Source organism: Panulirus ornatus, chromosome 42 (genome assembly GCF_036320965.1).
Source record: "Panulirus ornatus isolate Po-2019 chromosome 42, ASM3632096v1, whole genome shotgun sequence".
Lineage (NCBI taxonomy): Eukaryota > Metazoa > Arthropoda > Malacostraca > Decapoda > Palinuridae > Panulirus > Panulirus ornatus.
The window spans coordinates 10,036,247-10,049,326 of record NC_092265.1 but is presented as its reverse complement, the minus strand read 5'-3'; the positions used below and the strand labels follow the sequence as shown (position 1 = coordinate 10,049,326).

General features: G+C 41.6%; 1 protein-coding gene across 1 annotated transcript in view; it reads left to right on the top strand.

Moving 5' to 3' along the window:
• Positions 1-13,080, top strand: part of Rtc1 (RNA terminal phosphate cyclase 1) — a 42,642-nt gene that overhangs the window by 18,654 nt on the left and 10,908 nt on the right. The window contains exons 3-4 of the mRNA XM_071686484.1: positions 3,919-4,003; positions 9,109-9,279. Of these exons, the coding sequence (XP_071542585.1) occupies positions 3,919-4,003; positions 9,109-9,279 (256 nt within the window). The remainder of the gene's footprint in view (positions 1-3,918; positions 4,004-9,108; positions 9,280-13,080) is intronic.

Here is a 13,080-nt window from a genome sequence, read left to right as displayed (position 1 = left end):
ATCTGGGAGTGGATCTGTCAGCGGATGGAACCATGGAAGCGGAAGTGGATCATAGGGTGGGGGAGGGGGCGAAAATTTTGGGAGCCTTGAAAAATGTGTGGAAGTCGAGAACATTATCCCGGAAAGCAAAAATGGGTATGTTTGAAGGAATAGTAGTTCCAACAATGTTGTATGGTTGCGAGGCGTGGGCTATGGATAGAGTTGTGCGCAGGAGGATGGATGTGCTGGAAATGAGATGTTTGAGGACAATGTGTGGTGTGAGGTGGTTTGATCGAGTAAGTAACGTAAGGGTAAGAGAGATGTGTGGAAATAAAAAGAGCGTGGTTGAGAGAGCAGAAGAGGGTGTTTTGAAATGGTTTGGGCACATGGAGAGAATGAGTGAGGAAAGATTGACCAAGAGGATATATGTGTCGGAGGTGGAGGGAACGAGGAGAAGAGGGAGACCAAATTGGAGGTGGAAAGATGGAGTGAAAAGGATTTTGTGTGATCGGGGCCTGAACATGCAGGAGGGTGAAAGGAGGGCAAGGAATAGAGTGAATTGGAGCGATGTGGTATACAGGGGTTGACGTGCTGTCAGTGGATTGAATCAAGGCATGTGAAGTGTCTGGGGTGAACCATGGAAGGCTGTGTAGGTGTGTATATTTGCGTGTGTGGACGTGTGTATGTACATGTGTATGGGGGGGGTTGGGCCATTTCTTTCGTCTGTTTCCTTGCGCTACCTCGCAAACGTGGGAGACAGCGACAAAGTATAAAAAAAAAAAAAAAAAAATATATATATATATATATATATATATATATATATATATATATATATATATATATATATATATTTTTCTTTGTCGCTGTCTCCCGCGTTTGCGAGGTAGCGCAAGGAAACAGACGAAAGAAATGGCCCAACCCACCCCCATACACATGTATATACATACGTCCACACACGCAAATATACATACCTACACAGCTTTCCAAGGTTTACCACAGACGCTTCACATGCCTTGATTCAATCCACTGACAGCACGTCAACCCCGGTATACCACATCGCTCCAATTCACTCTATTCCTTGCCCTCCTTTCACCCTCCTGCATGTTCAGGCCCCGATCACACAAAATCTTTTTCACTCCATCTTTCCACCTCCAATTTGGTCTCCCTCTTCTCCTCGTTCCCTCCACCTCTGACACATATATCCTCTTGGTCAATCTTTCCTCACTCATTCTCTCCATGTGCCCAAACCATTTCAAAACACCCTCTTCTGGTCTCTCAACCACGCTCTTTTTATTTCCACACATCTCTCTTACCCTTACGTTACTTACTCGATCAAACCACCTCACACCACACATTGTCCTCATACATCTCATTTCCAGCACATCCATCCTCCTGTGCACAACTCTATCCATATCCCACACCTGGCAACCATACAACATTGTTGGAACCACTATTCCTTCAAACATACCCATTTTTGCTTTCCGAGATAATGTTCTCGACTTCCACACATTCTTCAAGGCTCCCAGAATTTTCACCCCCTCCCCCACCCTATGATCCACTTCCGCTTCCGTGGTTCCATCCGCTGCCAGATCCACTCCCAGATATCTAAAACACTTCACTTCCTCCAGTTTTTCTCCATTCAAACTCACCACCCAATTGACTTGACCCTCAACCCTACTGTACCTAATAACCTTGCTCTTATTCACATTTACTTTTAACTTTCTTCTTTCACACACTTTACCAAACTCAGACACCAGCTTCTGCAGTTTCTCACATGAATCAGCCACCAGTGCTGTATCATCAGCGAACAACAACTGACTCACTTCCCAAGCTCTCTCATCCCAACAGACTTCATACTTGCCCCTCTTTCCAAAACTCTTGCATTCACCTCCCAAACAACCCCATCCATAAACAAATTAAACAACCATGGAGACATCACACACCCCTGCCGCAAACCTACGTTCACTGAGAACCAGTCACTTTCCTCTCTTCCTACACGTACACATGCCTTACATCCTCGATAAAAACTTTTCACTGCTTCTAACAACTTGCCTCCCACACCATATATTCTTAATACCTTCCACAGAGCATCTCTATCAACTCTATCATATGCCTTCTCCAGATCCATAAATGCTACATACAAATCCATTTGCTTTTCTAAGTATTTCTCACATACATTCTTCAAAGCAAACACCTGATCCACACATCCTCTACCACTTCTGAAACCACACTGCTCTTCCCCAATCTGATGCTCTGTACATGCCTTCACCCTCTCAATTAATACCCTCCCATATAATTTACCAGGAATACTCAACAAACTTATACCTCTGTAATTTGAGCACTCACTCTTATCCCCTTTGCCTTTGTACAATGGCACTATGCACGCATTCCGCCAATCCTCAGGCACCTCACCATGAGTCATACATGAGTCATATATATATATATATATATATATATATATATATATATATATATATATATATATATATATATATATACATGAGTCATATATATATATATATATATATATATTTATTTATTTATTTATTTATTTTGCTTTGTCGCTGTCTCCTGCGTTTGCAAGGTAGCGCAAGGAAACAGATGAAAGAAATGGCCCAACCCACCCCCATACACATGTATATACATACACGTCCACACACGCAAATATAGATACCCATACATCTCAATGTACACATATATATACACACACAGACACATGCATATATACACATGCACACAATTCACACTGTCTGCCTTTATTCATTCCCATCGCCACCTCGCCACACATGGAATAACATCCCCCTCTCCCCTCATGTGTGCGAGGTAGCGCTAGGAAAAGACAACAAAGGCCCCATTCGTTCACACTCAGTCTCTAGCTGTCATGCAATAATGTCCAAAACCACAGGTCCCTTTCCACATCCAGGCTCCACAGAACTTTCCATGGTTTACCCTAGACGCTTCACATGCCCTGTTTCAATCCATTGACAGCACGTCGACCCCGGTATACCACATCGATCCAATTCACTCTATTCCTTGCCCGCCTTTCACCCTCCTGCATGTTCAGGCCCCAATCACTCAAAATCTTTTTCACTCCATCTTTCCACCTCCAATTTGGTCTCCCACTTCTCGTTCCCTCCACCTCTGACACATATATCCTCTTGGTCAATCTTTCCTCACTCATTCTCTCCATGTGCCCAAACCATTTCAAAACACCCTCTTATGCTCTCTCAACCACACTCTTTTTATTTCCACACATCTCTCGTACCCTTAAAATACTTACTCGATCAAACCACCTCACACCACTTATTGTCCTCAAACATCTCATTTCCAGCACATCCACCCTCCTGCGCACAACTCTATCCATAGCCCACGCCTCGCAACCATACAACATTGTTAGAACCACTTTTCTTTCAAACACACCCATTTTTGCTTTCTGAGATAATGTTCTCGACTTTCACGTGTTTGTGTGAATTAGATGTGGTATACAGGGGATAATGTGCTATCCGTGTGTTGAATTAGGGCATTTTGATTAGATGGGTAACTACAGAAAGGTCTGTGTGGTCTGGTTGTGGATAGGGGCTGTGGTTTTGATGTATTACCCTTGACAGATAGATAATGGATGTAAGCGAATGAGGCCTTTTCTTAGGACTACCTTGCAAGAGTGGGAACTGGCAAATATGTAGGAAAGTGTCTAGGTGAATGTATGTATAAATGTATATATTGTCTGAAATTTACTCACTGTATATCTTTTAATGATGATGCAGTAATTTTTCTAATGTCATTGAGAAAACAGAGTGTATGTATCCCATATGTAACAATGTTTATGAAATTCTTAATCTGTATTTGTAACTGATTTCATGAAATATGTGCTGCTTATATTGTCACTTTTTTCATACTTCTTGAAGAAGTTCATGGTTTATATTCTTTTTTTTTTTTTAGGTACTACTTAGAGCCTCTGTTCATGCTGGCACCATTCTGCAAGATTCCTTTAGATATAACATTGAAGGGAATCACAAATAACAAGGTTAGAAGTTGTCGTGAACTAAATTGCTATTATTCTGGCATGTTGTACTTCTTGTTTCTTACAGATATTTAGGCTTATTTAGTATATTTTATGGCATTGATCTCTTGCTTCTTACGGATAATTAAGCTTTTTTTTTTTTTTTTTTTTTTTTTTTTTACACTTTGTCGCTGTCTCCCGCGTTTGCGAGGTAGCGCAAGGAAACAGACGAAAGAAATGGCCCAACCCCCCCATACACATGTACATACACACGTCCACACACGCAAATATACATACCTACACAGCTTTCCTTGGTTTACCCCGGACGCTTCACATGCCTTGATTCAATCCACTGACAGCACGTCAACCCCTGTATACCACATCGCTCCAATTCACTCTATTCCTTGCCCTCCTTTCACCCTCCTGCATGTTCAGGCCCCGATCACACAAAATCCTTTTCACTCCATCTTTCCACCTCCAATTTGGTCTCCCTCTTCTCCTCGTTCCCTCCACCTCCGACACATATATCCTCTTGGTCAATCTTTCCTCACTCATTCTCTCCATGTGCCCAAACCATTTCAAAACACCCTCTTCTGCTCTCTCAACCACGCTCTTTTTATTTCCACACATCTCTCTTACCCTTACGTTACTTACTCGATCAAACCACCTCACACCACACATTGTCCTCAAACATCTCATTTCCAGCACATCCATCCTCCTGCGCACAACTCTATCCATAGCCCACGCCTCGCAACCATACAACATTGTTGGAACTACTATTCCTTCAAACATACCCATTTTTGCTTTCGGGGATAATGTTCTCGACTTCCACACATTTTTCAAGGCTCCCAAAATTTTCGCCCCCTCCCCCACCCTATGATCCACTTCCGCTTCCATGGTTCCATCCGCTGACAGATCCACTCCCAGATATCTAAAACACTTCACTTCCTCCAGTTTTTCTCCATTCAAACTCACCTCCCAATTGACTTGACCCTCAACCCTACTGTACGTAATAACCTTGCTCTTATTCACATTTACTCTTAACTTTCTTCTTCCACACACTTTACCAAACTCCGTCACCAGCTTATTTAGTATAATTTATATATATACAGGTTGTACCTCTCTTCTTTCGGCGCTCTCTGTCCGGCATGTTTTGACTGTTACCAATAGTTATTAGTTAGTGGATATGCCACCAGGGCATCGCTGTTAGCAGCACTAAGGTACCAAAATCTGTATTTTAGCCCTTCAGGATGTCATCCAAAAGAGCAAGAGTTGCAGAAGATGGTGCTATTGTTGATAAGTGTAAGCATAAATCATTATCCTTGCTGGAAAAGATTGAGTTACTGAAAAAATTTGATAAAGGAATATCTGTAAAGACTGTGAATGCTGTGAGATCAGATCATCAACTGTGTGTGACTTAGGGGTCAGAGTGTTTTCTGGCATTTTCTTTTGTCCAGGGATAGCCAGGTTCCAACATTGCCAGATTAAAGAGGTACAACCTGTGTTTCCTTTTTCTAATTTTCACATTGACGTTTTTATCAGAGATGAGAGAGATGGGATGATTTATGGTTATGCCTGAATCATGTTAATGGAAGCCACCACAACAGTGGTATACCCTGCCTTCTATGAAATGAATCATTGAAATTATTTGTTGATATGTTTGTGTTACTACCACTAGAGTAAAGAAATGCAGTAAAATAATGCATGAAAGTGCTAAACATCTTAGGCCTAGGTTTTTCACATGCTTGTGGCCATTTCAAACACTGGGCTGTACATTGGAAAAATATAAGAAGGTCCTGGACAAGTGTTTACAAAGCATGCCAGACCAGCCAGGATGTGGTGTTTACATAGGCAAGTAGGCTGTAGCTGCCAGCAGCCTGACTGATCTGCAGAACAATTCAACACCTTAGCATTACACCAAGCTATGGTGTGTAGACCTTCAGAACTTAGGTAAAGTAGGTAAGGTTGAAGGAAGATGCTGAAAGTATGTGAAAGTAAGAGGTCATTACTTTTTTCATCCTTGATGACTTACCCTCTCTGGCCATCATAATGTACCTTTCCCTCTCATTAAACAAGTTGTTTTTATAAACAGCTTTTCTTGTAAGCAACTCTCTGTCTTTTTTTTTTTTTTACCACAAACCTTTCTCAGAATTACACTGGATTTATAGATAAAACTCTGCTAACCTTCATGAATTGTCTCGTACATTTCTTGAATTTCTACTGTGCACGAGCATCCCATTGTGAAGACTAAGTGCATAATGGTTGAGAGTGGGATGTGAGCATGTTAGAAAGGGTGGTGACTGGTGGGATAAGGAACTTAAGCCACTACTGAAAGAGAAGAGAGATGTATATATATATAAGCATTTCTTGCAGGGGAGGAGTGCAAGTGAGTGCAAAATGTAATAGGGAAAGTGGTAGGAGGTCAGGATGAGGTAATAAGGGAAAATTAGAGATTGGGGTGCAGACTAGGCAAACTTTAGGGTTGAATAAAAAAAACGTTTTGGAGGGAGGGGTAGATGGTGTTAGGAGAACAAGAGAACAAATGGGAACTTCAGTGAGGGGAGCAGATGGGAATGTGGTATCAGGTAAAGAAGAGGTGAAGATGAGATAGATTGAGCATTTTCAAGATGGGGTTGCAGATGTTGGGTGTTTGAGATATAGAAGTGTGTGGAGTTAGAAAGTCTTTCTGAATGGTTTAGTGAAAAAGAGGGATTGTTGTTGAATTAATTAAGAAAGGGGATGACAGCACTGTTAATTGGTTAGTCAGGATTTTTATTATATGTACGTCAAGGTGAGGTGCCTGAGGATTGATGAAATGCCTGTATAGTGCTTTAGTGAAGGCAAGGTGGACAAATGTGAATGCTAAATTACAGAGGAATGCATCTATTGAGTAACTAGGTAATTTATACAAGGGGGGGATGGTGATTCGAGGTTGAGGCCTACAAAGAGCATCAAACTTGGGAGGAACAGAACATTTTGTGTGAGGAATACTTAAAGAAAACTATTTTTATGTGGCATTTATGGTTCTTGGAAAAGCATATGACACTGTTTATAGAGATGTTTTATTGAAGATGTTACGAATATATGGCATGGAAGGAAAGCTACTGGAAGCACTGAGGATTATTTATCGAGAAAATAAAGATTGTGTACAAATAGGAAGAGAAGGGGTTGAATGCTTTCTGGTGAAAGAGTCTTTTGCCATGGCAGTTTAAACCGTTTTAGGAATTTGTTGGAAAGGAGTCGTATGCAGGGATTTTTGAGAAAGGGGCAGGTTTGCAGTCTTATGGAGGAGGGTGGCCTTGAAGGTCGGTTTATGTTACAGATGTCATGGCTTTGATAGCAGACTCAAATGAGGAACTGCAGAAGCTGATGTCTCTTTTCCTTCTTGTATAACTGTGAGCAGAACTATTGCACTGGTGTGTGTAAACTTCAGTGTGCGAGCTGTATGGGATTTTGATGAATTGGAAACATGAAGTTTTCCAATAACAGTTGAAGGAAATTTTCATTCTTTGCTCCTGACCTCATATGTGCTCTTAAAACAGTTTTGGAGATCTACCCTGGCAGGTTGGTCCGACTCTAGTCTGTCGCAGTATTCCCCAGTTTGTAGACCTGTTAGAAGCCATGGCCCATACACCTGTTTAGTCATTACCTCTTAGCTGGTCTAGCTCACCTTCTAGGTACTTGCTTTGTCCTTTTTTCAGACTTTTTCATTGACTGGGCCATAATCTTTTCAAACGGCTGAAGACATTGTTTTGAACAATTTTGTACCCTAGAAATTTAAATTGCTTTCCTGTATTGTGAACTTTCTGTTTTCTGTGGTAATATCTTATGGTTCTCAATTGTAGATTGGGAACCATTCCTTCGAGGATTTTTTTTAAGTGCAAATTTTTGATAAGAGAGTAGAGGCTTACCTTAGTGCTTGTCTTTACCTCTTGTGGTGTATGTTGGGGCCCTTTCAAGCCAAGTTTCCACTTTTGCAATACTCTAAGCATGTTGTTTGGTTGGCTGTATGAAGATTATTGTTGTTGATGGCTTTCATTCTGAACAGGGCCTCCCATGGCAGGTACAGTACACAATGATGTCTACTGAAAGATTTTTCATCCTTCTTCACTGTCCTCAAAAGCTGATACTTATTATATGTTCCTTCTAATGATTTAGGTCATCCAGTGATATATGTATTTTGTACAGCTTCATTATGTATGCAAGACCTTACACTTACAATGATGGTTGTGGGAATACTTGGGAGAACAGAATTTTTCTAACACAATCGTAGCAATAGAAGAGATGTCTGTAGGTTATTAATGGTACAGTAAGTCAGCTGGATTTTATTTTTATAGAGGCAGGAAAAGTTAAAACATCAATTGGTGTCAGTTTCCATTTCCTAAGAGAACATCAGTTGATGTTTGCAGTTGTATAAAGATTAAATCTACAAAAGAGGATTAATTCATTCAAAAGCTAAGTGAAATGTATGTTGGGGATTTGCTGTTCAAAGTGGAAACTTAGTGAATTTTGATGAAATTGTATCAATGAGTATGGTACTAAAGTGTATTTTATGTTTTGTAAATAGTGGGTGACATAGTACTGAGTGAGAAGGTGCTGATCAGCCAGAAACTTTGAGTTGATTGATTGATCATCCCCAAACATAATACCAAGTATCATTTTGTTATTTGCCTAATTAGCCATGTGATTTATCCCAACTTCATGAGTTAGGAGAACTCATTACCAGCACTCAATCTTCATGCTATGATACTGTTTAGGTCAGTGATGTCAATGTAATGTGGTTCTGTCTATCTATATCTCTAACACCTGTTCCAGTTGGAACTCCTTCCAAGGAGTGGCCTTGGCAATAGAGTCACCTTAACAAGCGAACTCCAGTGCCGCTTTTTAGCCTTTAGTGCCTTACCCGTAACAGGACACTGGCATAGGGCAACTCTAGTACAGTGTTTTCTGAGGCTTCTACATAATGTTCCTACTGACTACACTGATTTCTTGTGGATAGAGCTCTTACCAATGACTAGAACTTAATACTCTTGCCTAAATGTTCCTACCTACTACTTCTGTCTGTTTGTAGGATATCCTTGCAAGACTGATACAAAATACATCTAAAGTCCTCTAAACGTCTTTTATAGATGGACCCATCGGTTGACATGATACGCTCATCAATGCTGCCTGTACTGAAGAAGTTCTTGGTGGTAGATGATGGGCTCAGCTTGAGAATGGTTCGACGTGGTCTGCCACCTGGTGGGGGAGGTGTGGTAATCTTCACATGTCCCATCAGGAGGACCCTTAAACCTTTCCAGGTAAGTTAATAAGAGAATATTCTAAAAATGTTAAGATCTAAACTGTTCAGATTTTCTAAATAACTTTTATACAAGGCCATTGCTTGTGGTTTAGTGTTTTGTTACTGTGTTACACATCATTCCTTATTCAAAAAATAGCCAGACACCAACTTCCACATCCACTTATGATGTGTGATAACCTAATATATGTGTTAATGACCATCGCATATGCATGGGCTACCTTGGATCAAACTTGCATGGATTTGAATCCTGATTACAGCAACTGGATCACTCCGTACCTAGCAGTTCATCCTCCACTAGGGGCTGGTTAGTGAAATATGAACCTGGTTTTGGCTAGATGTGTTTATACATACATAAGAGTCAAGAATTCTACATATAAACAAGGTTAAAAGACAGGGCAACATGAGTGTAAAACTCTTTCCCCATAACACACAAGTATTTGTCACAAATAGTAATCATATATGCACACATTTTATATTTGTGCGGAGAAGGGTGGATGTGTCGGAAATGAGATGTATGAGGTAACCCATGGAAAGCTGTGTAGGTATGTATATTTGCGTGTGTGGACGTATGTATATACATGTGTATGGGGGTGGGTTGGGCCATTTCTTTCGTCTGTTTCCTTGCGCTACCTCGCAAATGGATTTGTATGTAGCATTTATGGATCTGGAGAAGGCATATGATAGAGTTGATAGAGATGCTCTGTGGAAGGTATTAAGAATATATGGTGTGGGAGGGAAGTTGTTAGAAGCAGTGAAAAGTTTTTATCGAGGATGTAAGGCATGTGTACGTGTAGGAAGAGAGGAAAGTGATTGGTTCTCAGTGAATGTAGGTTTGCGGCAGGGGTGTGTGATGTCTCCATGGTTGTTTAATTTGTTTATGGATGGGGTTGTTAGGGAGGTAAATGCAAGAGTTTTGGAAAGAGGGGCAAGTTTGAAGTCTGTTGGGGATGAGAGAGCTTGGGAAGTGAGTCAGTTGTTGTTCGCTGATGATACAGCGCTGGTGGCTGATTCATGTGAGAAACTGCAGAAGCTGGTGACTGAGTTTGGAAAAGTGTGTGGGAGAAGAAAGTTAAGAGTAAATGTGAATAAGAGCAAGGTTATTAGGTACAGTAGGGTTGAGGGTCAAGTCAATTGGGAGGTGAGTTTGAATGGAGAAAAACTGGAGGAAGTGAAGTGTTTTAGATATCTGGGAGTGGATCTGGCAGCGGATGGAACCATGGAAGCGGAAGTGGATCATAGGGTGGGGGAGGGGGCGAAAATCCTGGGGGCCTTGAAGAATGTGTGGAAGTCGAGAACATTATCTCGGAAAGCAAAAATGGGTATGTTTGAAGGAATAGTGGTTCCAACAATGTTGTATGGTTGCGAGGCGTGGGCTATGGATAGAGTTGTGCGCAGGAGGATGGATGTGCTGGAAATGAGATGTTTGAGGACAATGTGTGGTGTGAGGTGGTTTGATCGAGTGAGTAACGTAAGGGTAAGAGAGATGTGTGGAAATAAAAAGAGCGTGGTTGAGAGAGCAGAAGAGGGTGTTTTGAAGTGGTTTGGGCACATGGAGAGGATGAGTGAGGAAAGATTGACCAAGAGGATATATGTGTCGGAGGTGGAGGGAACAAGGAGAAGAGGGAGACCAAATTGGAGGTGGAAAGATGGAGTGAAAAAGATTTTGTGTGATCGGGGCCTGAACATGCAGGAGGGTGAAAGGAGGGCAAGGAATAGAGTGAATTGGAGCGATGTGGTATACCGGGGTTGACGTGCTGTCAGTGGATTGAATCAGAGCATGTGAGGCGTCTGGGGTAAACCATGGAAAGCTGTGTAGGTATGTATATTTGCGTGTGTGGACGTATGTATATACATGTGTATGGGGGGAGGGGGTTGGGCCATTTCTTTCGTCTGTTTCCTTGCGCTACCTCGCAAACGCGGGAGACAGCGACAAAGTATAATAAAAAAAAAAAAATATATATATATATATATATATATATATATATATATATATATATATATATATATATCTTTTTCTTTCTTTCAAACTATTCGCCATTTCCCACATCAGCAAGGTAGCGTTAAGAACAGAGGACTGGGCCTCTGAGGGAATATCCTCACCTGGCCCCCTTCTCTGTTCCTTCTTTTGGAAAATTAAAAAAAACAAGAGGGGAGGATTTCCAGCCCCCCCCCCCCCCACTCACTCCCCTTTTAGTCGCCTTCTACGACACGTAGGGAATATGTGTAATAGCTTCCTATTACCTTATAGAATACAGTATAACAAACAGAGAACATTATCTCGGAAAGCAAAAATGGCTATGTTTGAAGAAATAGTGGTTCCAACAATGTTGTATGGTTGCGAGGCGTGGGCTATGGATAGAGTTGTGCGCAGGAGGATGGATGTGCTGGAAATGAGATGTTTGAGGACAATGTGTGGTGTGAGGTGGTTTGATCGAGTGAGTAACGTAAGGGTAAGAGAGATGTGTGGAAATAAAAAGAGCGTGGTTGAGAGAGCAGAAGAGGGTGTTTTGAAACGGTTTGGGCACATGGAGAGAATGAGTGAGGAAAGATTGGCCAAGAGGATATATGTGTCGGAGGTGGAGGGAACGATGAGAAGTGGGAGACCAAATTGGAGGTGGAAAGATGGAGTGAAAAAGATTTTGAGTGATCGGGGCCTGAACATGCAGAAGGGTGAAAGGCGGGCAAGGAATAGAGTGAATTGGATCGATGTGGTATACTGGGGTTGACGTGCTGTTAGTGGATTGAATCAGGGCATGTGAAGCGTCTGGAGTAAACCATGGAAAGCTGTGTGGGGCCTGGATGTGGAAAGGGAGCTGTGGTTTCGGGCATTATTGCATGACAGCTAGAGACTGAGTGTGAACGAATGAGGCCTTTGTTGTCTTTTCCTAGCGCTACCCCGCACATATGAGGTGGGAGGGGGATGGTATTCCATGTGTGGCGAGGTGGCGATGGGAATGAATACAGGCAGACAGTGTGAATTGTGTGCATGGGTATATATGTATGTGTCTATGTGTGTATATATATGTGTACATTGTGATGTATAGGTATGTATATTTGTGTGTGTGGACGTGTGTGTTTGTTTATACATGTGTATGGGGGTGGGTTGGGCCATTTCTTTCGTCTGTTTCCTTGCGCTACCTCGCAAACGCGGGAGACAGCGACAAAGCAAAATAGATAAACAAAAACTGTCACAGAAAACCTGAAGATGCTTCTGCTTCTACCAAGTGGGTGTCACATGGTGCTGATGTCACAGGTTTCACATGCTAGCCTTCCTCACATGTGACTAAGAGCCAAGACTTACTTCTTGGTGAACCATTTAGTGTTTACCATGAAAAATGTGTGAAACTGAGATTACTTTTCATAGTCCATAATGTGTTTTTAAACACTATAAAAGATTATTTAACATATCCAAAGAACTGTATCAACTTACAGCCACAGTACATCCATTATGATATGGACAACCAAGGAGCAAAGTCTGTGGCTCTCAGGCAGATATATCAAGAACATGGCATGAGTTTGGCCAGACTACGTGGATAATGACCAATTATTAATGTGATGTCAAGCTCTACCTCTCCACATGACCTTTGACAAGCCAATGCAATAAATACAAAAGTTTGTGTATATATATATAAAAACTAGAATTCAAAGACACAGTTTGGTAACACCACCTGAGGCATTACTGCTTCCTGGGGTTTCGCCTGACTGCCTTCTTCATTACACTTCGACTAGGAGGCGCAGGGGAGTTAAATGGATTATCTGGGCCAATTGAAGATGCTGGTGTTGGGACTTCTGTATTTGC